The 26,543-nt window shown below is 40.6% G+C and overlaps 1 protein-coding gene across 1 annotated transcript in view; it reads left to right on the forward strand.

Moving 5' to 3' along the window:
• LOC117517414 (receptor tyrosine-protein kinase erbB-4-like) overlaps nucleotides 1-26,543 on the forward strand; it is an 886,935-nt gene that overhangs the window by 694,646 nt on the left and 165,746 nt on the right. Inside the window, exons 16-17 of the mRNA XM_034178423.1 lie at nucleotides 5,098-5,142; nucleotides 14,495-14,627. Of these exons, the coding sequence (XP_034034314.1) occupies nucleotides 5,098-5,142; nucleotides 14,495-14,627 (178 nt within the window). The remainder of the gene's footprint in view (nucleotides 1-5,097; nucleotides 5,143-14,494; nucleotides 14,628-26,543) is intronic.

The raw sequence follows: 26,543 nt of genomic DNA on the forward strand, positions 1-26,543 counted from the left end.
TCAGCTAATTTGCAGGGTAATGTGTTGTGTTTTGTGCAACAAAAACACTTAAGAAAACTGTTCTTTTGTGTCTCCCGCTGCTAAAAGTGTTCCACTCAGAGAGCAACAGTTAATGAGCAGCCCGTTACCGTTTATTTCCCAAATGTTCCAAACATTGCAGTGATCAACACTTTTTCAGTTCTACCTTCAAAACCAGTTGTGTGTTTGTGCAGAATCATATGAACCAAGTAATATCTGGTTTAAACACACTTTAAGTGTCTTACCACCTCTTATAATACATCTGCGTATTGATCCCACACTCTAAACAAGGAATCGCTGTCTCTACTGGTGGTTGGCTCTCACTGCGGTATTGTATCACTTCCTGTTCCGGAGCACAGCGGTGTTTTGCTGTATCTGTTAGCCGTTTAATCTGCGCAGTTAGATTGATCTAGTTAACTAGATAACGATTTGTTTCACAGTGTACTCTTCACGTGCCTTAACTAAAGCACTCCCTCTGCTGAATCACCTCTAAATTATTTACACATTATTCACTTTGTGTGTTTTTAGGAATCCGCTAGCTTAGCGCAGCTATTAGCTCTTAGCCGATTTAGCATGGCGGCTTCTCCTGTCTCTCCTGCACTTTTCTGCTCTGGGTGTGAAATGTTTAGTTATTCCTCGGCCTCCTTTAGCGGTAATGGTACTTGTAATAAGTGTAGCTTATTCGTAGCTTTGGAGGCCAGGCTGGGCGAATTGGAGACTCGGCTCCGCACCGTGGAAAATTCTACAGCTAGCCAGGCCCCTGTAGTCGGTGCGGACCAAGGTAGCTTAGCCGCCGTTAGTTCCCTTCCAGCAGATCCCAAGCAGCTGGGGAAGCAGGCCGACTGGGTGACTGTGAGGAGGAAGCGTAGCCCTAAACAGAAGCCCCGTGTACACCGCCAACCCGTTCACATTTCTAACCATTTTTCCCCACTCGGCAACACACCCGCCGAGGATCAAACTCTGGTTATTGGCAACTCTGTTTTGAGAAATGTGAAGTTAGCGACACCAGCAACCATAGTCAATTGTCTTCTGGGGGCCAGAGCAGGCGACATTGAAGGAAATTTGAAACTGCTGGCTAAGGCTAAGCGTAAATTTGGTAAGATTGTAATTCACGTCGGCAGTAATGACACCCGGTTACGCCAATCGGAGGTTACTAAAATTAACATTGAATCGGTGTGCAACTTTGCAAAAACAATGTCGGACTCTGTAGTTTTCTCTGGGCTCCTCCCCAGTCGGACCGGGAGTGACATGTGTAGCCGCATGTTCTCCTTGAATTGCTGTCTGTCTGAGTGGTGTCCAAAAAATGAGGTGGGCTTCATAGATAATTGGCAAAGCTTCTGGGGAAAACCTGGTCTTGTTAGGAGAGACAGCATCCATTCCACTTTGGATGGAGCAGCTCTCATTTCTAGAAATCTGGCCAATTTTCTTAAATCCTCCAAACCATGACTATCCAGGGTTGGGACCAGGAAGCAGAGTTGTAGTCTTACACACCTCTCTGCAGCTTCTCTCCCCCTGCCATCCCCTCATTACCCCATCCCCGTAGAGACGGTGCCTGCTCCCAGACCACCAATAACCAGCAAAAATCTATTTAAGCATAAAAATTCAAAAAGAAAAAATAATATAGCACATTCAACTGCACCACAGACTAAAACAGTTAAATGTGGTCTATTAAACATTAGGTCTCTCTCTTCTAAGTCCCTGTTAGTAAATGATATAATAATTGATCAACATATTGATTTATTCTGCCTTACAGAAACCTGGTTACAGCAGGATGAATATGTTAGTTTAAATGAGTCAACACCCCCGAGTCACACTATGCTTGTAGCACGGGCCGAGGCGGAGGATTAGCAGCAATCTTCCATTCCAGCTTATTAATTAATCCAAAACCCAGACAGAGCTTTAATTCATTTGAAAGCTTGACTAGGTAGGACATCTTACTACTCATCACTAATTGAAGAAAATAAGAACAACCCCAGGTTTCTTTTCAGCACTGTAGCCAGGCTGACAGAGTCAGAGCTCTATTGAGCCGAGTATTCCTTTAACTTTAAATAGTAATGACTTCATAACTTTCTTTGCTAATAAAATTTTAACTATTAGAGAAAAAATTACTCATAACCATCCCAAAGACGTATCGTTATCTTTGGCTGCTTTCAGTGATGCCGGTATTTGGTTAGACTCTTTCTCTCCAGTTGTTCTGTCTGAGTTATTTTCATTAGTTACTTCCTCCAAACCATCAACATGTCTATTAGACCCCATTCCTACCAGGCTGCTCAAGGAAGCCCTACCATTAATTAATGCTTCGATCTTAAATATGATTAATCTGTCTTTATTAGTTGGCTATGTACCACAGGCTTTTAAGGTGGCAGTAATTAAACCATTACTTAAAAAGCCATCACTTGACCCAGCTATCTTAGCTAATTATAGGCCAATTTCCAACCTTCCTTTTCTCTCAAAAATTTTTGAAAGGGTAGTTGTAAAACAGCTAACTGATCATCTGCAGAGCAATGGTCTATTTGAAGAGTTTCAGTCAGGTTTTAGAATTCATCATAGTACAGAAACAGCATTAATGAAGGTTACAAATGATCTTCTTATGGCCTCAGACAGTGGACTCATCTCTGTGCTTGTTCTGTTAGACCGCTTTTAAACTCAGATAAAACTGAAGTTATTGTACTTGGCCCCACAAATCTTAGAAACATGGTGTCTAACCAGATCCTTACTCTGGATGGCATTACCCTGACCTCTAGTAATACTGTGAGAAATCTTGGAGTCATTTTTGATCAGTATATGTCATTCAGTGCGCATATTAAACAAATATGTAGGACTGCTTTTTTGCATTTGCGCAATATCTCTAAAATTAGAAAGGTCTTGTCTCAGAGTGATGCTGAAAAACGAATTCATGCATTTATTTCCTCTAGGCTGGACTATTGTAATTCATTATTATCAGGTTGTCCTAAAAGTTCCCTGAAAAGCCTTCAGTTAATTCAAAATGCTGCAGCTAGAGTGCTAACAGGGACTAGAAGGAGAGAGCATATCTCACCCATATTGGCCTCTCTTCATTGACTTTCTGTTAATTCTAGAATAGAATTTAAAATTCTTCTTCTTACTTATAAGGTTTTGAATAATCAGGTCCCATCTTATCTTAGGGACCTCATACTACCATATCACCCCAATAGAGCGCTTCGCTCTCAGACTGCAGGCTTACTTGTAGTTCCTAGGGTTTGTAAGAGTAAAATGGGAGGCAGAGCCTTCAGCTTTAAGGCTCCTCTCCTGTGGAACCAGCTCCCAATTCAGATCAGGGAGACAGGCACCCTCTCTACTTTTAAGATTAGGCTTAAAATTTTCCTTTTTGCTAAAGCTTATAGTTAGGGTTGGATCAGGTGACCCTGAACCATCCCTTAGTTATGCTGCTATAGACGTAGACTGCTGGGGGGTTCCCATGATGCACTGAGTGTTTCTTTCTCTTTTTGCTCTGTATGCACCACTCTGCATTTAATCATTAGTGATTGATCTCTGCTCCCCTCCACAGCATGTCTTTTTCCCTCAGCCCTAACCAGTCCCAGCAGAAGACTGCCCCTCCCTGAGCCTGGTTCTGCTGGAGGTTTCTTCCTGTTAAAAGGGAGTTTTTCCTTCCCACTGTTGCCAGGTGCTTCCTCACAGGGGGTCGTTTTGACCGTTGGGGTTTTTCTGTAATTATTGTATTGCCTTGCCTTACAATATAAAGGGCCTTGGGGCAACTGTTTGTTGTGATTTGGCACTATATAAATAAAATTGATTTGATTTGATTCAATGAGAAAAATTGATTTAACAAGTTCCACAGATTTTTTTTTTAAGTTATTTCAACTGTCAACTGAGTTAATGCCACAAAACGTCTCTAGTTAAGTTGAAATAACTTTAGTTGTTGGAATAACATAAAATCTATGCAAATTGTTGAATCACTTTTTCTCGCTGTGACTACGGTTCATTTGTTAGAGTGCAGATATAAACAACTATATAAGATTAAACTCACTTAAATTGCTTTAAAACCAGCATATTCTTTTTATCGAGCATTCTAATACTACTTGAAACAAATGTTATCTGGGTAAAACATACTTAAAGTGTCTTACACTAATACCTCTTAATATCAGTCTATAAGATGGATTGAAAATAGTTACAAACAGCCATGTCAGGTTTGCACCCACCTAATCAGTATAAAACATTTTAAAACAAATTAATTCTTTCTGTGGAATCAGTTGAAACAAGTAATGTTTGGTTTCAACAAACTCTAAGTGTCTTAACACTAAATGTGATTTGAACCCAGATAGAAGCAAATTAGAGTAAACTCACCTAAATTGCTTAAAATCTTTTAAACCCTGTTTATTCTTGGTATTGAGAATTCTAAAACAAACAAACAAACAAACAAAAAACACACAAAAAAATTTGAAACAATTAATATCTGGGCTATACACACTTAAATCTCTAATGTGGGTTGAAACCAGTCACAAATTGCAATGTCAGAGTTACACCCACCAGAATCCTGTAAAACCTTTTAAAACAAATGGACTCTTTGGGTGGAATGAGGTGAAACAGGTCATTTCTGGTTTAAACAAACTCAAAGTAAAATGACTTTTAAACCTTCTGTCCTTGGTACAGAACAGGTTAAAGATAGTTAAAACCAGATTACCTGTAATTTTACAGTAAAATCCTGTCCAGAAAAATGTGCCATTGGTTAAGATTGGACTTGATAATTATTTTTCTATGTATCAGCTACCAACTGGTGAAGCCTTTCACTCTGATTACCGTACATTTTAGATGGTGAGAAAAATGTCACCAACCACAAAGAAATATCACCAACAAAATTCTTAAAGGATTCTCACACAGCTTAAAAACACAGACACATGTTCATCTCTGCCACCCATTTTATTGCAAATTTATTCCAGCACGTTCTCCCTTTGTCATGTTGACGAGTGGCCATTGGTGCTGGAGATTCAGTTTTCTTCTGGTCTTTGCTGAGTGAAAAGTGATTGACGGTTGACAGAAAGCATGAGGTTTACTCATAACCTGTCCCTGGTTTAATGGACGATCTCTCTGGTTTCTCTGCAGGTGCATCGGACCGAGACTCCAGGATTGTATTGGGATGATGGACAGGTGAGCGGTCTCAAGATACATTGATCATATAGAATTAGGATGCTGTGATCAGATTGCTTGTATTTATCTTGCTATGCTGAATTAATTCCTGAGTTAATCATAACATTGGTCCCAGTCCAAAAAGAGTTGAATACACTCTATTACAGAGTGAAATTGGCTCTACCGTCTTGTCAAATCAAGTTTTTCATCTCCAATAAGAGTCATTCACAGCATGATAGAGTTGATTTTACCCTGTGATAGAATTATTTCAGCATTTGGACTGGGACCAAATGTTATCCTTGCAAAGTATATTTTACTAATTTTAAAAATTATTCAGATTTCACTGTACCTGTTGGGGGAAAAAAATTGTGCTGCAAATTTAGCCACTCCCACTTCAGATGTTGCTTACGTCATCCTTTCAAAGCTCAACTGAGTAGTTTGTGATTGGTTTTCAAAGTGATGGTCAAAATCAGTTTTTTTTGTGACAGTTGACCAGCAAAGATGATGATGCTAACAATTCACTGGCTTTACTCAAGAAAACTCCTGTTGCACAAATAGAATTAAATTGAAAATTTAAATTATTAAAAAAATAAATTGTGCCCTTATTGTTAGTATTTGATGAAATACAACTTCAGAATGTAAAATAAGCAGTTTAGAGATCTTGTACATACACTCACAGACCACTTTATTAGCTACACTGTGCTAGTACAGGTTTGACCCCCTTCTGCCTTCAGAACTGCCTTAACTCTTTGTGACATAGTGTTGGAAACATTCCTCAGACCATTCACTGTAAAGCCTACACAGTAAATGTTGTAGAGTAAAATTGACTCTCCTGGGAAAACATTTGGTCCCAGTCCAAACAGAGTTAACCCTCTGGGGTCCGAGGGCATTTTTTGGACAGTTCACTCGCCTGGCATAAATGTTTTATTATGGCTGTTAACAGCTCTCTCTGCATCCCACAATCAAGTTTTATGTCTCTTTTTTCAGGACAACCTGTTCTTTCATGATATATGCTTTCGTTGTGTTTTATAAGAGTAATAAAGGTTTACAATCAAAAATAACAAAGTAAAAAGTAAAGCGAAAAATAATTTTCCACACACATTTATTCAAAACACACAGCAAACTATAATAAACAACTGTTTTGACACTTTATAAAAGTAATTTGAGATCTTGTGTGAAAGACTGTACAACAAAAAAGTTCAAGCAATAACCACAAATGCACATTTTGAACAATATATACAAAATGGTTTATGTGTTTATGTTCCAGTCTGAGGAGCGGCCCCTCTCCCTCACCTCATTGATATGGTAAACAGTGCTTTACGCCAGAGGAAGAGAGCCACAGAGTTATCCAGTAACATTCAAATGCAAACTAGTGGAGCAATCCTGATAGTTGCACACTCTTTGTTTGAGCACGTGAGATTGTCATGCGAGGCTCTCTGTCTCTTTATCTTTCGCTGTGCGTAATGGCGCAGGGCACATTGGAGGAGTTAGGGGGCCTATTCAAACGGGCCAACTAATAACATATCACTCCTGAAAACAATCTTTGGTTTATCACGTGAGGTAAATCTGCCCTACGATTGGATTTTGGAAAACTATGTGACGGTGAACCAATTCCGATTAGACACTCACATTGCGCACATCATCACACAGCTTCTACACTCAACAAAAATATAAATGCAACACTTTTGGTTTTGCTCCCATTTTGTATGAGATGAACTCAAAGATCTAAAACTTTTTCCACATACACAATATCACCATTTCCCTCAAATATTGTTCACAAACCAGACTAAATCTGTGATAGTGAGCACTTCTCCTTTGCTGAGATAATCCATCCCACCTCACAGGTGTTCCATACCAAGATGCTGATTAGACACCATGATTAGTGCACAGGTGTGCCTTAGACTACCCACAATAAAAGGCCACTCTGAAAGGTGCAGTTTTATCACACAGCACAATGCCACAGATGTCGCAAGATTTGAGGGAGCGTGCAGTTGGCATGCTGACAGCAGGAATGTCAACCAGAGCTGTTGCTCGTGTATTGAATGTTCATTTCTCTACCATAAGCCGTCTCCAAAGGCGTTTCAGAGAATTTGGCAGTACATCCAACCAGCCTCACAACCGCAGACCACGTGTAACCACACCAGCCCAGGACCTCCACATCCAGCATGTTCACCTCCAAGATCATCTGAGACCAGCCACTCGGACAGCTGCTGAAACAATCGGTTTGCATAACCAAAGAATTTCTGCACAAACTGTCAGAAACCGTCTCAGGGAAGCTCATCTGCATGCTTGTCGTCCTCATTGGGGTCTCGACCTGACTCCAGTTCGTCGTCGTAACCGACTTGAGTGGGCAAATGCTCACATTCGCTGGCGTTTGGCACATTGGAGAGGTGTTCTCTTCACGGATGAATCCCGGTTCACACTGTTCAGGGCAGATGGCAGACAGTGTGTGTGGCATCGTGTGGGTGAGCGGTTTTCTGATGTCAGTGTTGTGGATCGAGTGGCCCATGGTGGCGGTGGGGTTATGGTATGGGCAGGCGTCTGTTATGGACGAAGAACACAGGTGCATTTTATTGATGGCATTTTGAATGCAAAGAGATACCGTGACGAGATCCTGAGGCCCATTGTTGTGCCATACATCCAAGAACATCACCTCATGTTGCAGCAGGATAATGCACGGCCCCATGTTGCAAGGATCTGTACACAATTCTTGGAAGCTGAAAATGTCCCAGTTCTTGCATGGCCGGCATACTCACCGGACATGTCACCCATTGAGCATGTTTGGGATGCTCTGGACCGGCGTATACGACAGCGTGTACCAGTTCCTGCCAATATCCAGCAACTTCACACAGCCACTGAAGAGGAGTGGACCAACATTCCACAGGCCACAATTGAGAACCTGATCAACTCTATGCGAAGGAGATGTGTTGCACTGTATGAGGCAGATGGTGGTCACACCAGATACTGACTGGTATCCCCCCCCCCCAATAAAACAAAACTGCACCTTTCAGAGTGGCCTTTTATTGTGGACAGTCTAAGGCACACCTGTGCACTAATCATGGTGTCTAATCAGCATCTTGATATGGCACACCTGTGAGGTGGGATGGATTATCTCAGCAAAGGAGAAGTGCTCACTATCACAGATTTCGACTGGTTTGTGAACAATATTTGAGGGAAATGGTGATATTGTGTATGTGGAAAAAGTTTTAGATCTTTGAGTTAATCTCATACAAAATGGGAGCAAAACCAAAAGTGTTGCATTTATATTTTTGTTGAGTGTATGAGGAGTACAAAGATGGCCAGTGGTGGATCGAAAGTCCACGGAGTTAACTTTTCAGCAAACAAAATTACGTTTCTATCTCATATCATTAAAAAGTTATTTATAATTTAGTACAGCTTGGTCCCAGCCATTGTATACGACGGCATCAGCCCCAGGGCTAAATCAACTCAACACAGTGTAAAGTTAACTCTTATTGGAGTAGATCCACTTGAATTGACTAGACGGTGTCACCAACCGAACGCCCCCCCACCAAAAACTCAGTCCACCCTGCCTTCACTGCACACACGTTATCAGCCGTGGTTCACCAATTATCACCTCGTGCTGCACTCAAGTCATCATCTATCTCAGTGACACATCTAAAGCTTTTGTACAACAATCATTTCCACATAAATTCAGCATTATGTCATCATAAAAGATGGAGGAAGCGATCAGAGAGCAGCAGCCAGGCAAGCTGTTAGTTGCTGTGCTCACTGGGCGTCGGTCATTTCAAAGCGTCACCCATTATCGCCTCGTTTCTGCTTAAAACTGACTTTAGAATGATTTAAGAGGTTTTGCCTTGATGGTTAATACCATTAATCCACTGATCGTTTTAGGTAAAGAGAGTCCATCTCAGAGGAGCTGCTGTGGTCACAAATGACGCATGCGCAGTGGAGGCAGGGTGGGCCAATTTTTAGGGGGGGGGGGGGGGGGTGTTCGGTCTGCAACACCGGTGGGGCTGGTGAGGGTATATATATCATACTGCCTGTCCCTCTGAACTTGAAGACCTTGTACTACATTGTAATGGTACACAACTATAGATATGAACATGTAAACAATAATTTGAGGTTTTCTTTACCAATCAAAAAGCTACATGACTGTAAATAATATAAACACTAAACAGATCTGTTGAAATACTCATGAGGTGATTTTTACAATTACAGAAAATTCAACAGAGTGGAAAAGTCATTCGAATTTAACAAAAGCAACAAATGAATTATAGTACCTCTTATACTTTTCAATACAACAAACACAACAAATCCTTCAGTTTTCCTAAGGAGGTTTCTGCTCAGTCCCAGAGTTTGTTAAAATGCATCCACTGACATAATCCTTCGTCTTTTCTGTGGCCGCTTGTTGAAGGTGTCAAATTTTCCTTCAAATTACAGAAGCCCATTCCATGGTCTTTGATCTTGGGGGTCTGTTCTCATACTTTTCTTCTTTCTTTACATTATTTTGGCTTCTGTCTGTTCTCTTTTGTCTCCTGAACCATATTACCTCTGGCAAGGAGGTCATGTTTTCAGGTTTGTTTGTTTTTGAGCAGGATTATGCAAAAAGTACTATATCAGTTTTTGTGAGGATTGGTGAAAGGTCGTGGTCTGAGCCAAGCAGTGGATCTGATTAAGAACTCAGAACCAGGATCCCCCCCCCCCTACATATTTTTATAGATATATGTAGACTGGTAATACCCAAGAACAGGTGAGGTTTGTTGCGGAACTGGATAACAATTCAGAATTTGTAGATTTTGATCCCCAAATCAGAGTCGACATTTGATACTTTTCTCATGGATTTTTTACAGTCTAGCATTTTTGTTAGCATATCACTAACAGTTACGACAAGAACTTGCATTCAACAGAATTGCACTGGCCCATCCAATGAACCAAAATATTTGCTTGAGTAATCACCAAATATCTTCCTTCAACTTTAATTTTCGTGAGGGTTGAGATGCTAATTTGTGTCAAAACTAGGAATGGGTATTAAGATTTTATCGATATCGATGCCATTATCGATTCTGCTTATCGATCCGATTCCTTATCGATTCCCTTATCGATACCTCTTGTGAATTTTGTACTAAAAGTAGGCTTTACAGGTTTTCTATGTATTTCATTGAGTATTAAAGTAAATAAATATGAAATTGGTCACTGTATGCTTGATCTCTGGACATAAATAAAAATAAATAAAACGGTGTTTCACTTTAAAGTTATTAATTCCGACTGGACTCTACCATTCTAACTTGACTTGGGAGAGAGCCGCGCAGCAGTTGGAGCTGTGTGAACAGAACAGAGGACTATTCAAGTTTCTTTCTCGCAACAAGATAGGAGTCCCAGTTAGTAACTTTAATCCACACAAAAGTGACTCACGATTTCACATATTCAGGGATGAAAGTGGTGAAAAACAAAAAAAGCTGAAACCCAAAATTACCCCCCAACACCACCTGCATGAAAATGTTTGAATTCTAGAAGCTCTGAAATACAGTCTGGGACTATTCCAGACAATAAACTGCAGTGAGTGCAGCATCCATTTAGTGAGGGAAAAAAAAACAACTTATTCAAATTCATTCCAGTAGTATTCTGCTCTTACTAGGATGCAGCAGTTTTCTAGTTTGGCAGATAGTTCTGGAGGAAATCACTGAAGAAATATACAAATTGAAAATATGGTTTGTCCGAAACAAACTGTCATTAAACTTACATAAGACAGGGATGAAATGGAGGTGCAAGAGTCACTAGGTGTTCACAGGAAACATTTATTTCTGTATGTATGTATTTATTTATTTATTTATGTTCATTGTTAGTTGGTTTTATATTTTCTGTTGTGTTTTTATTCAGGTTCTTTTGCCTCTTTAAAATTATATATAATCAGTAGATTAGTTATTATTACTATTATTGTTGTTCTTGCTATTATTATTAATATATCAACAAAAATAAATTTTAAAAAATTACAATGTGTAATACATTTGAGTCTTTTACGACAACAAACGCTTGACAGCTGCAACTGCTTAATGCTAACTTAACCCTGAAAATGCCATAGACATGCTAATGTGTTAGCATCGGTCCCGTTTTTAAGTTATAAAATACATCTATCAACTGTTTCAGAAGACCATAAGAGGTCGGTTTAACATAAAAAAGGTAAATAATACTCAAAGCCATATGCTCTTTAGGGTTTTAGTGGGGGAAAGCGAAAGAAAAAATTAATCAATGAAGCAATGATCGAAGCACTGCTTCGATTGGTTCAAGGTTCAAAGCAAAGCAAAGCTGCAAAAAAGTTGATTACAGACTCACTGCATGGCATGTAATCAATGTAGAGAAATTATAATTTTCCTGACAAACACCCCCATAAACAACGGCCACTCTGAAGGACCGATAAGGGAATCGTTAAGTAAAAAGGTTATTGATGTCGGTGGATCGAATCATTTCTTAACGATACCCGAAAGGAACCGGTTCTCGATACCCATCCGTAGTCAAAACATGAAGGTTTTTTTTTGGATATTGGTGACGGTGTCCAAAATGGCAGCAGCAGTTTGCTGAGTGATGTAATACTTTTAAACCCTGTCCTCCTGAAATCTAAACTGTTACAAAAACAGATCAGTACAGTTTCCATTCAAGTGTAAGGCAAGACTGGGCAGCAGAAATATATTACTTTATAGTGGCTAACTTACTACTCCAGCAACGGGAAGTGGAGGCCTTTACAGAGCATATCAACTCGGTGGACTCCAATATCAAGTTCACACGTGAGGATGCCAGAAACAACCATTTAGCCTTCTTGGACCGTGATGTTACGATTGGAGAGAACAGGCAGCTCCAGACAGGAGTTTACAGAAAACCCACTCACACTGACCAATATCTGCTCTTTGGCTCAAACCACGCCCTTGAACACAAGCTCAGGGTGATCAGGACTCTTCAACACAGAGCCCTACAGGTGCCCACAACTACAGAGGGAAGGGCTAAAGAACAGCAACATGTCCGGAAAGCCCTCACAGTATGTGGGTACCCACGATGGTCCCTGGATAAAGTGCAGAAGTCCCAAAGAACAAAGAGACCAGACAAACAGGAGACGGAGACAAGAAGAAGAGGAGTGTCTCTCCCTTATTTGGCAGGAGTAGGGAAAAACTACAGAAGATCTTCAGACAGCACAAAATCCCAGTTTACTTTAAACCTGTTAACACCTTGAGACAGAAATTAGTTCACCCTAAGGACATGATCCCTAGTTACAAACAGAGCAATGTAGTGTATTCTATCAGATGTCAGGAAAACTGTAACAAATACTACATAGGTGAGACTAAGCAGATGTTGCACAAAAGGCTATACCAGCACCACAGAGAGGGTGCCGGTGGACCTCGGTCTGCAGTTCATCTCCACCTTAAAGACACTAACCACACGTTTGAGGACAAGGAAGTTAAAATCTTGCCCAGTGAAAAGAAATGGTTTGAGAGAGGAGTGAAGGAGGCATTGTATGTGAAACAGCTGAAACCCAGCCTTAAACGGGGAGGGGGTCTGAGACATGCTTTATCCCCTGTTTACAATGGGGTACTCAGGTCTAAGCAGTTTCAGTCTTTTGTTCATGATAATGAGTCATTCACGTCATCAGGAGAGCCATCAGGAGAGGCGTCAGTCCCATCGTTAGGAGGGACAGCTACCCTGTCACTAGGAGGGTGCTAACTAAAGCACAATAGGTGCTAATTAAAGCAATTGTTTAGTCACTAGCCAATAGCAGTCTGCGTCTCGCTAGTAGGGGTCTGGTTAGGTTTAAAACTCCAGCTTTTGTTGGCTTCTGTTATTCTTCTCTACAAGAGTCAAGACAGAAGTCAGACTACCAGAGCAAGAATTTTAGCTGAGGAAGCTTCTGTGATTTAAAGCGAAACATCCTCACATCAAGCAACCCAGTCCAGTTGAAGATTCAAGCTTCTCTACTATGGAAGCAACCTGGACAACTGAAAGCCTTCACAAAAACAAATACTCCAGCAGTGTTGAAAATGCCAGCTAATCTGTGCTAACACAAAGGTTCACTTTGCCAACTTTCTTAGTTTATTAGCATTTATTTGCCATGAACTCACTGCAAATATGAAACTGCATTGTTAACTGTTTGCAACAGTTGTAAAATTATACTAACTCGTACAAAGTACCTTTTACATATTTAACTTTTATCTGGGTAGATTCCATGCTAACTAGCTCGCCTTTAGCCTCTTCATGTTAGTTTGGAAATTAGCAAGTAGCTCACTCAAACTGAGTTTGTTAGGCTTGGTTGTTAATATAAGGTGTTCACATCACATGCATTATTCAGATTAATGCCAGGATGTGACATATGTCATGATTTTTATACTGAACTTGTAATTCTAACATGAAATATTTGTAATTATTAATTATTTCCTTCCACCTCCACCCAGTTTTCTGGACAAATTCTTATTGTGAGCACCAACTAAAACAAACTTAGCCAAGAGGGATAATCTGTCCTAGAATGTCTGCCAAACAGAATTAAATGAATAATTTAAAAGATTCATCTAAATCTGGTGGGGCCAAATACGCACTTCCACAGGTGTCAAGTTATGATGATATTTCACAATAGCTAATCAGTAGGTGGAGGGAGTCCGTAATCTCTTCCTGCTCTTATGTATTATTTGTTTCCTCTGACCTCTCATTATTTTATTTCTTTTTGGCTCCTGCTTGTCCCTCTAATCCCCCTTTGACCTAACCATTCCAGACTGCTGCATTAACATTCTACACTTTATATCTCATTATGGGAAACCCGCAGCCTCCTTGCAAATTTCAAGCTCCCGTTTCTTTCGGTTGGTCACAATCAATACTGCAAATGCTGCGGCACCTCGCTCTTTCATTGCTCTGCGGTATGTGAGACTTCATTAGCTGCACAGCTAATGGAGTATTAAAGTTCAGGTATCAGAGAAGGAGCCCATTTCTGCTATGTGGTTGTTTTATATCTTCCTGTGTTAAAACTACGGATAGCTGAGAATATTTTAAACCAGTGTGAGTTGCACATAAATAGCAAATGCCTCAGTATGGTTATTAGTAAAGAGAAAAAGCTTTTAACTTTCAACACCAATGGTTTATTTTTTCCCCACAAGCAGTTTGTGACTTCTAATTTATATGAAGTTCCAATCCCAGACAAAGGTGCTTCCCATCCCATACAATTACTTGTTAGCCTCAACTATTCAAGGTAAAGCCTTCCTAAAATGAAGTGATATGAGCTATGATTTTTTTTTTTAAGTGTGACAGAAGGTTTGACGATTGGACATCATCAGCTGACGTTTGCACTTTTCTTTCAAAGTGCCACTTAATTTCTTAATGTTTCAGCAATAGTCATGTTTCTTCTGCTCGTCTTCCTCGACAGGACACCGTTAATAGCAGCTGGCATTATCGGCGGCCTATTTATCATCGTCATTCTGGCTCTCAGTGTGGCCGTTTATGTTCGACGCAAAAGCATCAAGAAGAAACGGGCCTTACGGCGCTTCCTGGAGACTGAGGTGAGATTTACGTTCAGTACAACGTTAGATTTTTAACATAGTGGAAATGTTATCTTAAACCGGAAAAAACTTATTGCCATGCAACTAATGTGTACTTTTAAAGACATTTATTTGTTTTGGGCTTCAATAAGAGAAACTAAGCTGCAGATTGGAAATAAAAAAATGCATAAATGCATAGAAACTGCAGAATAAATGATGACAAGCTTTGTATCACTTTATATATATATATATATATATATATATATATATGTATATATACAGTAGTGTTCAGAATAATAGCAGTGCTATGTGACTAAAAAGATTATTCCAGGTTTTGAGTATATTTCTTATCGTTACATGGGAAACAAGGTACCAGTAGATTCAGTAGATTCTCACAAATCCAACAAGACCAAGCATTCATGATATGCACACTCTTAAGGCTATGAAATTGGGCTATTACGTAGTAAAAAAAAAGTAGAAAAGGGGGTGTTCACAATAATAATAGTGTGGCATTCAGTCAGTGAGTTTGGCAATTTTTGGAACAAACAGGTGTGTATCAGGTTTCCCCTATTTAAGGATGAAGCCAACACCTGTTGATATGCTTTTCTCTTTGAAAGCCTGAGGAAAATGGGACGTTCAAGACATTGTTCAGAAGAACAGCGTAGTTTGAATAAAAAGTTGATTGGAGAGGGAAAAACATATGCAGGTGCAAAAAATTATAGGCTGTTCATCTACAATGATCTCCAATGCTTTAAAATGGACAAAAAAATAGAGATGCGTGGGAGAAAATGGCAAACAACCATCAAAATGGATAGAAGAATAATCAGAATGGCAAAGGCTCACCCATTGATCAGCTCCAGGATGATCAAAGACAGTCTGGAGTTACCTGTAAGTGCTGTGACAGTTAGAAGAAGCCTGTATGAAGCTAATTTATTTGCAAGAATCCCCGCAAAGTCCCTCTGTTAAATAAAAGACGTGCAGAAGAGGTTAAATTTGCCAAAGAACACATCAGCTAGCCTAAAGAGAAATGGAGGAATATTTTGTGGACTGATGAGAGTAAAATTGTTTTTTTTTTTTGGGTCCAAGGGCCGCAGACAGTTGAAATCAAGACACAGTTCACAGTGAAGACAGTGAAGCATGGTGGTGCAAGCATGATGATATGGGCATGTTTCTCCTACTATGGTGTTGGGCCTATATATCGCATACCAGGTATCATGGATCAGTTTGGATATGTCAAAATACTTGAAGAGGTCATGTTGCCTTATGCTGAAGAGGACATGCCCTTGAAATGGGTGTTTCAACAAGACAATGACCCCAAGCACACTAGTAAACCAGCAAAATCTTGGTTCCAAACCAACAAAATTAATGCCTCGTAGATGTGAAGAAATCATGGAAAACTGTGGTTATACAACTAAATACTAGTTTAGTGATTCACAGGATTGCTAAAAAAGCAGTTTGAACATAATAGTTTTGAGTTTGTAGCGTCAACAGCAGATGCTACTATTATTGTGAACACCCCCTTTTCTACTTTTTTTTTTTTTACCAATAGCCCAGTTTCATAGCCTTAAGAGTGTGCATATCATGAATGCTTGGTCTTGTTGGATTTGTGAGAATCTACTGAATCTACTGGTACCTTCTTTCCCATGTAACAATAAGAAATTTAATCAAAACCTGGATTAATCTTTTTAGTCACAGCACTACTATTATTCTGAACAATACTGTATATATATATATATATATATATATATATATATATATATATATACAAGGTCTATTAGAAAAGAAACCGACAGTTTTATTTTTTTTAAAAGTATATGGATTTGAATCATGTGTGACTACATCAGCCAAGCTTGAACCCTCGTGCGCATGGTTGAGTTTTTTCACGCCTGTCGGTGACATCATTCGCCTGTGAGCATGCCTTGTGGAAGGAGTGGTCCAGCCCCCTCGTCAGATTTTTATTGTCTGAGAAGTTGTTGAGAGACTGGCGCTGTGCTTGATCAAAATTTTTTCAAGAACTGTGAGGCACATCCGAGTGGAGACCATTCGAGAAATTCAGCTGGTTTTCAGTGTAAATTTTAACGGCTGATGAGAGATTTTGGATTGTTTCTATTGCTGTAAGGACTTCCCACAGAGCGGGACGTCGCGCAGCGCTTCAAGGCGACGTCGTCATCCTGTTTCAAGCCGAAAACCTCCAAATTTAAGCCTCTGTTGACCCAGGACGTCGTGAGAGAACAGAGAACTTTCAGAAGAGGTCGGAATCAGCAGTTTATCCGGACATTCCACTGTTAAAGGAGATTTTTTTAATGAAAGACGTGCGGCCGGATTGGCGCGTCGGCGCGCCCGCCACAGGCAAAACACCTCCGTGTTGATAACCATTTGTAAAATCCAGGCGGCTTTTGGTGGCTTTCAGTTGAGTGAGTATCTGAGAAATTGATTAACAGCAGGGCATGTTCCAACTTGTCCTTAATGCTTCCAACGGAGGTGTTTTTCCTGTGGCGGGCGCGCCAGTCTGTCCGCACGTCTTTCATTAAAAAAATCTCCTTTAACAGTGGAAAGTCCGGATAAACTGCTGATTCCGACCTCTTCTGAAAGGTCTCTGTTCTCTCATGACGTCCTGGGTCAACAGAGGCTTAAATTTGGAGGTTTTCAGCTTCAAACAGGATGACGACATCGCCTCGGAGCACTGCGTGACGTCCCGCTCTGTGGGAAGTCCTTACAGCGATAGAAACAATCCAAAATCTCTCATCAGCCGTTAAAATTTTCACCGAAAACCAGCTGAATTTCTTGAATGGTGTCCACTCGGATGTGCCTCACAGTCTTTGAAAAAATTTTGATCAAGGGCAGCGCCAGTCTCTCAGCAACTTCTCAGACAAAGGAATTCCGACGAGGGGGCTGGACCACTCCTTCCTCAAGGCGTGCTCACAGGCGAATGACGTGCCCACGAGGGTTCAAGCTTGGCTGATGTATTCACACGTGATTCCAATCCATATGGTTTTTAAAAAAAATAAAGTTGGATACTTTTCTCACAGACCTCGTATATATATATATATATATATATATATATATATATATATATATATATATATATATATATATATATATATATATATATATATATATATATATATATATATGTACGAGGGCTGTCAATAAAGTTACGGTCCTTTTTATTTTTTTCAAAAACTATATGGATTTCATTCATATGTTTTTACGTCAGACATGCTTGAACCCTCGTGCGCATGCGTGAGTTTTTCCACGCCTGTCGGTGACGTCATTCGCCTGTGAGCACTCCTTGTGGGAGGAGTCGTCCAGCCCTCGTCGGAATTCCTTTGTCTGAGAAGTTGCTGAGAGACTGGCGCGTTGTTTGATCAAAATTTTTTCTAAACCTGTGAGACACATCGAAGTGGACACGGTTCGAAAAATTAAGCTGGTTTTCAGTGAAAATTTTAACGGCTGATGAGAGATTTTGAGGTGATTCTGTCGCTTTAAGGACTTTTCACGGTGCGAGACGTCGCTCAGCGCTCTCAGCCGCCGTCGTCAGCCTGTTTCAAGCTTAAAACCTCCACATTTCAGGCTCTATTGATCCAGGACGTCGTGAGAGAACAGAGAAGTTTCAGAAGAAGTCGGTTTCAGCATTTTATCCGGATATTCCACTGTTAAAGGAGATTTTTTTAATGAAAGACGTGCGGACGGGTCCGCGCGTCGGGACGCAGCCGCCGCGACGCTCCGCCACAGGAAAAACACCTCTGTTGAAAGCCTTAAGGACAAGTTGGAACGTGTCCTGTCTGTTAAACAATTTCTCATATACTCACTCCACTGAAAGCCATCAAAAGCCGCCTGGATTTTACAAATGGTTATCAACACGGAGGTGTTTTTCCTGTGCCGCCGCACCGCGTCGGCTGGGTCCCGACGCGCGGATCCGTCCGCACGTCTTTCATTAAAAAAATCTCCTTTAACAGTGGAATATCCGGATAAAATGCTGAAACCGACTTCTTCTGAAACTTCTCTGTTCTCTCACGACGTCCTGGATCAATAGAGCCTGAAATGTGGAGGTTTTCAGCTTGAACAGGCTGACGACGGCGGCTGAGAGCGCTGAGCGACGTCTCGCACCGTGAAAAGTCCTTAAAGCGACAGAATCACCTCAAAATCTCTCATCAGCTGTTAAAATTTTCACTGAAAACCAGCTTAATTTTTCGAACCGTGTCCACTTCGATGTGTCTCACAGGTTTAGAAAAAATTTTGATCAAACAACGCGCCAGTCTCTCAGCAACTTCTCAGACAAAGGAATTCCGACGAGGGGCTGGACGACTCCTCCCACAAGGAGTGCTCACAGGCGAATGACGTCACCGACAGGCATGGAAAAACTCACGCATGCGCACGAGGGTTCAAGCATGTCTGACGTAAAAACATATGAAAGAAATCCATATAGTTTTTGAAAAAAATAAAAAGGACCGTTACTTTATTGACAGCCCTCGTATATATATGTATATGTATATATATGTATATGTATATATATGTATATGTATATATATGTATATGTATATATATGTATATATATGTATATGTATATATATGTATATATATGTATATGTATATATATGTATATATATGTATATGTATATATATGTATATATATGTATATGTATATATATATATATATGTATGTATATATATGTATATGTATGTGTGTGTGTGTGTGTGTGTAAGTGGCATAAAGGTTTCAAAGCATAGCAAAGGAGGGAAATAAAAGGCTAAGGAGCTCTTTTGCCTTTCTTAGCCACACAATGACTTCATCTTTCTCAGTGTTTGTGATACTTGTATGAAAGCTCCCATTACTGTGTCTCTGTAAGCAGCCTGTTGTCAGGTTTTTTTTGTGTGCTCTCATGAAATGGACAGACTGTGCTGTGTGCTGTGGTCTGATGAGTCCACATTTCAAATTGTTTTTGGAAATCATGCATATCATTTCCTCCGGACAAAAGAGGAAAATGACCATCCAGATTGACAAAGTTCAAAAGCAAGCATCTGTGATGGTATGGGGGTGTGTTAGTGCCCATGGCATGGGCAACTTACACATCTGTGATGTCACCATCAATGCTGAAACGTACATCCAATTTTGGAGCAACACATGCTGCCATCCAAGCAACGTCTTTTTCAGGGACGTCCCTGCTCATTTCAGCAAGACAATGCCAAGCCACATTCTGCACCTGATACAACAGCATGGCTTCATAGTAAAAGCATGTGGGTACTAGACTGGCCTGCCTACAGTCCAGACCTGTCGCCCATTGAAAATGTGTGGCTCATTATGAAGCGCAAAATATGACAATGGAGACCCCGGACTGTTGAACAACTGAAGTCGTACATTAAGGGAGAAACAGGACTTGTTTCTGTAGAAGACAGACAGCTAGCAAAAGGCAGAAAAGTGCTTCAAAAAAATTTTTTTCGGCATTTTTTGTTAAAAGCAGGCATCTATGCTAGATCAAGTCCTTATATAGTAAGGTTTCACATCAGGGGCGATGCCAAAAATAAAAATCATTTTTTGGCCATTTTTGGCCAAAAACCCCCATTTTGGGTCCATCCATCCATCCATCCATTTTCTTCCGCTTTATCCGGAGTCGGGTCGTGGGGGCAGCAGCTCAAGCAAAGCCGCCCAGACCTCCCGATCCACACACACCTCCCCCAGCTCCTCCGGGGGAATCCCAAGGCGTTCCCAAGCCAGCCGAGAGATGTAATCCTTCCAGCGTGTCCTGGGTCTTCCCCGTGGCCTCCTCCAAATGGGACGTGCCCGGAACACCTCTCCAGCGAGGCGTCCAGGGGGCATCCAGAAAAGATGCCCGAGCCAAATCAACTGACTCCTTTCGACGTGGAGGAGCAGCCGCTCAACTCCGAGCTCCTCCCAAGTGACCGAGCTCCTTACCCTATCTCTAAGGGAGCGCCCAGCCACCCTGCGGAGGAAACTCATCTCGGCCGCTTGTACCCGCGATCTCGTTCTTTTGGTCATGATCCAAATCTCATGACCATAGGTGAGGATCAGAACGTAGATCGATCGGTAAATCAAGAGCTTTGCCCCCCTACTCAGCTCTCTCTTCACCATGACGGTCCGATACAGCGACCGCATCACTGCAGACGCTGCACCAATCCGTCTATCGATCTCACGCTCCATCCGTCCCTCACTCATGAACAAGACCCCAAGATACTTAAACTCCTCCACTTGAGGCAAGGACACTCCACCGACCTGAAGAGGGCAAAGCACCTTTTTCCAGTCGAGAACCATGGCCTCGGATTTGGAGGTGCTGATCTTTATCCCGGACGCCTCACACTCGGCTGCAAACCGCCCCAGTGCACGCTGAAGGTCCTGATTTGACGAAGCCAACAGAACCACATCGTCTGCAAACAGCAGAGACGAGATTCTGTGGTTCCCAAACCAGACACCCTCTACACCCTGGCTGCGCCTAGAAATTCTGTCCATAAAAATAATGAACAGAACCGGTGACAAAGGGCAGCCCTGGCGGAGGCCAACGTGCACTGGAAACAGGTTTGACTTACTACCAGCAGTGCGAACCAAGCTCCTGCTGTGGTTGTACAGGGACCGGATAGCCCTTAGCAAAGGACCCTGGACCCCGTACTCCCAGAGCACTCCCCACAGGGTGCCCCGAGGGACATGATCGAACGCCTTCTCCAGATCCACAAAACACATGTGGACTGGTTGGGCGAACTCCCATGAACCCTCGAGCACCCGATGGAGTGTGTAGAGCTGGTCCAGTGTGCTGCGACCAGGACGAAAACCACACTGCTCCTCCTGAATCTGAGATTCGACCATCGGTCGAATTCTCCTCTACAGTACTCTGGAATAGACCTTACCGGGGAGGCTGAGGAGTGTGATCCCCCTATAGTTGGAACACACCCTCCGGTCCCCCTTCTTAAACAGAGGGACCACCACCCCGGTCTGCCAATCCAGAAGCACTATCCCCGATTGCCACACGATGTTGCAGAGGCGTGTCAGCCAAGACAGTCCCACAACATCCAGAGACTTAAGGTACTCAGGTCGGATTTCATCCACCCCAGGAGCCTTGCCACCAAGAAGCTTTCTAACCACCTCGGTGACTTCTGCCTGGGTAATGGATGAGTCCGCCTCTGGGTCCCCAGTCTCTGCTTCCTCTTCGGAAGACGTGACGATGGGATTGAGGAGATCCTCGAAGTACTCCTTCCACCGCCCAACAACATCCCCAGTCAGGGTCAACAGCTCCCCACCCGCACTGTAAACAGTGCCGGTGGAGAGCTGCTTCCGCCCCCTGAGGCGTCGGACGGTTTGCCAGAATCTCTTCGAGGCCAACCGATAGTCCTCCTCCATAGCCTCCCCGAACTCCTCCCAGACCCGAGTTTTTGCCTCTGCGACCGCACGGGCTGCGGCACAATTCAAAAATGGTTCAATCCTTTTGATATGCATATCAAACTACTCATCTTGACGAGTAGAATTCAAAAATATATAGTTTGACCTATTTTTGACCTTGCGTTACGTCACAATGACCGAAAATTTGGAAAGGTCAACACACTTTTCGTGAAGGGTGAAATTCATAAAATGTTATGATGGTCCGATTTTGACAATTTTGCTGTCTAATTATATGTTTTCTTGCATGAGAAAACCAATAAGACAACTTTTATAGACCATTATGCAAGTTTTAGCTATGAAAATACAATTATGTCAGAAAATCCAAGTTCTGAAATGGGTATGTCCATAGACCCTAGAACTTTCTAGGGTCTATGATCATACATATTAACTGGTCTATTTTACCTCAAGCACCTTTATTGTAGATCAGAAATACTTAATATTTATGTATATTTTGGTGAATATGAAGAAAACAAAATAAAGAAAATAAAGACATTTTAGAGTATATGATAATGGTCAATTTATCAGAATCATATTTGGGCTAGGTTGCCTTCGTAATGGCAACTAAAATTACAAAATTCACAGGTTATTTAACAGTGATTTCAATTACAAGAGGAAAAAGTGCATGAAAAAGCAATTTAAAATGTAAAACATGTTCCATGTGGCTTTCCATACAAGAAGCAGCATGATGCATGGGTGACAGGAGGGGTACAGGCTGGATGTAAACATTTGCATATCAAAAGAACTTTCTCCCATTGGTCAGAAGTTTGAGGAGATAAAAGTCAACCTTTTGTAGCCGTTGTTAGGTAAGTTTCACATATTTTGCTAATTTCCAGTAATATGTTGTTGCAAAAGTAAAGTGGAACTCACTAGGAAAATGTAGGTTATGTGGTATTTCAAGTCAAGGTTGCTCCAAGCACATGGTCATCTGGATAGCTTCAAGGTATATATTTGACAAGTATCACATTCCATAAGCTTACTGACTTACTTTTGTGCAGTCTATTTATAACTACGGTAATAATTGCAAACATTATATACTACAGAAATCGTATTTTAATACTATATTACCTACATCAATCCACGACTAAAAATTAAAATGGGGTATGTTGAATGCAAGAAAGAAGCCTGTAAGTGCTTCAAGAGTGGTCAGCGTTGCATGGGTGCCTGTGGGTACCGTGCAGAAGGCTGTTTAAACCCAGGTTGATTGCTTTAAGTAGCTAACACAACAAAACAATTAAAATGCAGTATTTTCAGTTTGGAATTTATATAGAATGTCCTTTGAATGCATTTATTTGTAATCTAATTTAAGAATTATGCAGTTTTGGATCTACATTTATTACAAGAGAAAAAAAGGTACCTCTTGGAACTTACATTAACAACACAATTTATAGCTCATGACTCTGATGCTTGAACTTGCAAATTATGATGTGTAAAGTTAACAATGAATCAGAAAATGTGATTCTAAGAAAATTGATATTTTTTGCCCTAAGATGTCTTTTTTGGTTGTTGTTTGTACCCTTTTTCCCTCTATTTACACCCAAATATACTTCAAATGATGTCAAATCATAGTTTTACCAAAATCATATTAATATATGTTTTTCCATAACATGGGTGGTAATCAGTTAAATTTTTTTATGGAATGCCCTTTTAAGGTAACTAAAATTTGTCAATTTGGTACTAATAACAAAAAAAATAATGTCAGTGGGTGTATTGAACTTATTTTGAATGGTTCTGATACTTGAGGTATCAAGTGTATGTTGTGTAATGGAAACAATGAATCATAAAAATTTATTTTAATAAATTAGCCATAGTGTACTCTAAAATGTCTGTCTTCTTTGCTTTTGTATTCTGATTTTCTTTATATTCACAAAAAACATACTTATGCAATTTTTATATTTAATTAATGTGCTTGATGTAAAAGAGGCCAATTATGATCAATTTTGATGTCATAACCATTTTGAAGTTGGATAAAGTTAATCAATAGACCCATCTTATGACATAATTGTATTTTCATAGCTAAGACTGGCATAATGGTCTATGTACGTTGTCTTATTGGGTTTCTTGTGCAAGAAAACATATAATTAGACACCAAAACTGTCATAATCGGACCATCATAACAGATTTTATGAATTTGACCCTTCACGAAAAGTGCGTTGACCTTTCCACATTTTCGGTCATTGTGACATAATGCAAGGTCAAAAATAGGTCAAACTATATATTTTTGAACTCTACTCCTCAAGCCGAGTAATTTAATATGCATATCAAAAGGATTGGACCATTTATGAATTTTGACCCAAAAATGGAGGGTTTTGGCCCAAAAATGGCCAAAAAGTGATTTTTATTTTTGGCATCGCCCCTGATGTGAAACCTTACTATATAAGGACTTGATCTAGCATAGATGCCTGCTTGTAACAAAAAATGCGGAAAAAAAAAATTTTTTTGAAGCACTTTTCTGCCTTCTGCTGGCTGTCTAAGAAGCCAAGCTTCACCCTCAATTTAGAAATCAAATGATTAATATGAGCTTTGAAGGAAAGTTTCGCATCCACAATTAAATACACTTATTAGTGACCAGAGCAATAACTGGTATACTCTCTGAAGAAACCAGTGAATTTGAAAAAAAAGCATTATTTTAGATTTCTCAACATTTTAGACCAATTTCAGTTTCCACAGGCATGACTGGATGACATCGAAGGCTAACTGCAAAAATTCAAATGACTGAGTAATTGAGTTAGAACAACAATAAATTACCGTGTTGTCAGCATAAAGATGAGAAGAGGGATTTAATAAATTTACACACAAGTCATTTATGTAAATTGTGAACAGAATGTGTCCTAAAACTGAACCTTGAAGTACACCTTTTGTGACCTCTAGGAAGGAGGAACTAATTCCAGCCATCTGAACACATTGCATCCTACCCACCAAATAATCTGCAAACCAAGCAGCAGCTTGACTGGAAATACCTTTCCTTAAAAGAATTTCGAGCAAGAAACTGTGATCCACAGTGTCAAAAGCCTTTGACAGGTCAAGAAACAAGGCAACACAAAACTTCAAGTCTAGTGCTTCATGCACATCATTTAAACATTTAAGGCTGCAGTAGCAGTGCTGTGATGCTTCCTGAAGCCCAGCTGAAGAGAGTTTAGGATGTTATTTAATTCCAAAAATTCCTTCAGTTGATCACAAACAAGCTTTTCAAGTACTTTCGCTAGAATACATAATTTTGAAATTGGCCTATAGGTGTTCACAATTGAAGGCTCACCTCCTTTTAACAGTGTGAGAACAAATGCAGATTTCCAAACTTTAGGAAATGTGTTTGTGCTAAGACAATTAAAAACGCAAGTTAAATGTTCAGCAATAAAATCAGCTGGATCCAAGCAATCAGGACCAGCTGATTTTTTTTTTTAATCCAATTTCCTTAATGCATTGTGAATGTTAGAGACACACAGGTTTAAAATTAAAAGGGCAATAATCAACAGGGGGCAATCTACAACAGCAAATTCATTGTTTAAAACTGTTCATTTAAAAGCAGTATTTAAAGAATCAAACAAGTGGATCAATAGGATAAAACTGATTCTGCACTGTTACATTTTCAGACTAATTCACACCATGTGAGAGAATGGTGGTGCACACTTGTGTGTTTGCTTCCAAAACAGAATATCTCCATGTCAAAGCCACCCTTACCCCTTTCTACTTGTATTACTTTTTGCAAATTGCAGTGGTTTTGTATTGTAAAATTTACACTACTTTCTGTAAAGGTGTTATTTTTACTGTATTCTTATTGTTACTCTGTCAACCACAACTGTTAAAACACTTGGCTTTTTTCCAGTGTAATTATATCACATATTTACAGTGGTATTGTGATGTATTATTGCTGTAACAATCAGGTGCCTCGCATCAGCTGTTCCCATAAAAATTGTAGGTTTTTTTTTTTTAAATATACACCACAGGGTCCTGATGGATGCCAACTATAATATGTTTGAACAAACCTTAAGGCAATACACCTTGGCAGTAACACTTTGAAGCCTTGGAAGGGGTTCATTTTGGGGGAAGTATTGGACAGAAGAGTTCACATTCATAGAATCCAGTCAAAGGCTGAGGCAGAGATTGGATCAGAGTGCAACGTGTCTGTGCCATGCTGGGTCACCTTTGTGTTGCTACATGCATGCAAACATGCAAATTGCTACTCTCCCCTTCTGTTCCCGGTGCAGTGGTGTCATTGCTGCTCGTCCGCTGCCTGGCCTTGCCTGTAGGAGTGGGGCAGGCTGCCTGTCATCCAGCATTAGTATAATTTACAGGTAGAGGCATCGGTGTTACAGACAGCTGTCAGGCCAGAGATGGAAATTTGGAGAGGGCAGCCGTGGGCAGTTTCTGGCTCATCGCAGCCACACACATCCATCTTAATCAACCAGACCCTGTTCTGACAGTTGCCTGACCAGAAGGGAAGTCTTCAACCCAAGCAGATTTGCTAATGCACTGTCACAGAGAAGGGGGCTGTACAGGGTGAGGCACTGAACAGAGGAGGAGGTGAGAAGCTGGCTGGAGTGGGTCCTCTTGAA

Source organism: Thalassophryne amazonica, chromosome 1 (genome assembly GCF_902500255.1).
Source record: "Thalassophryne amazonica chromosome 1, fThaAma1.1, whole genome shotgun sequence".
NCBI classification, from domain to species: Eukaryota; Metazoa; Chordata; class Actinopteri; order Batrachoidiformes; family Batrachoididae; genus Thalassophryne; species Thalassophryne amazonica.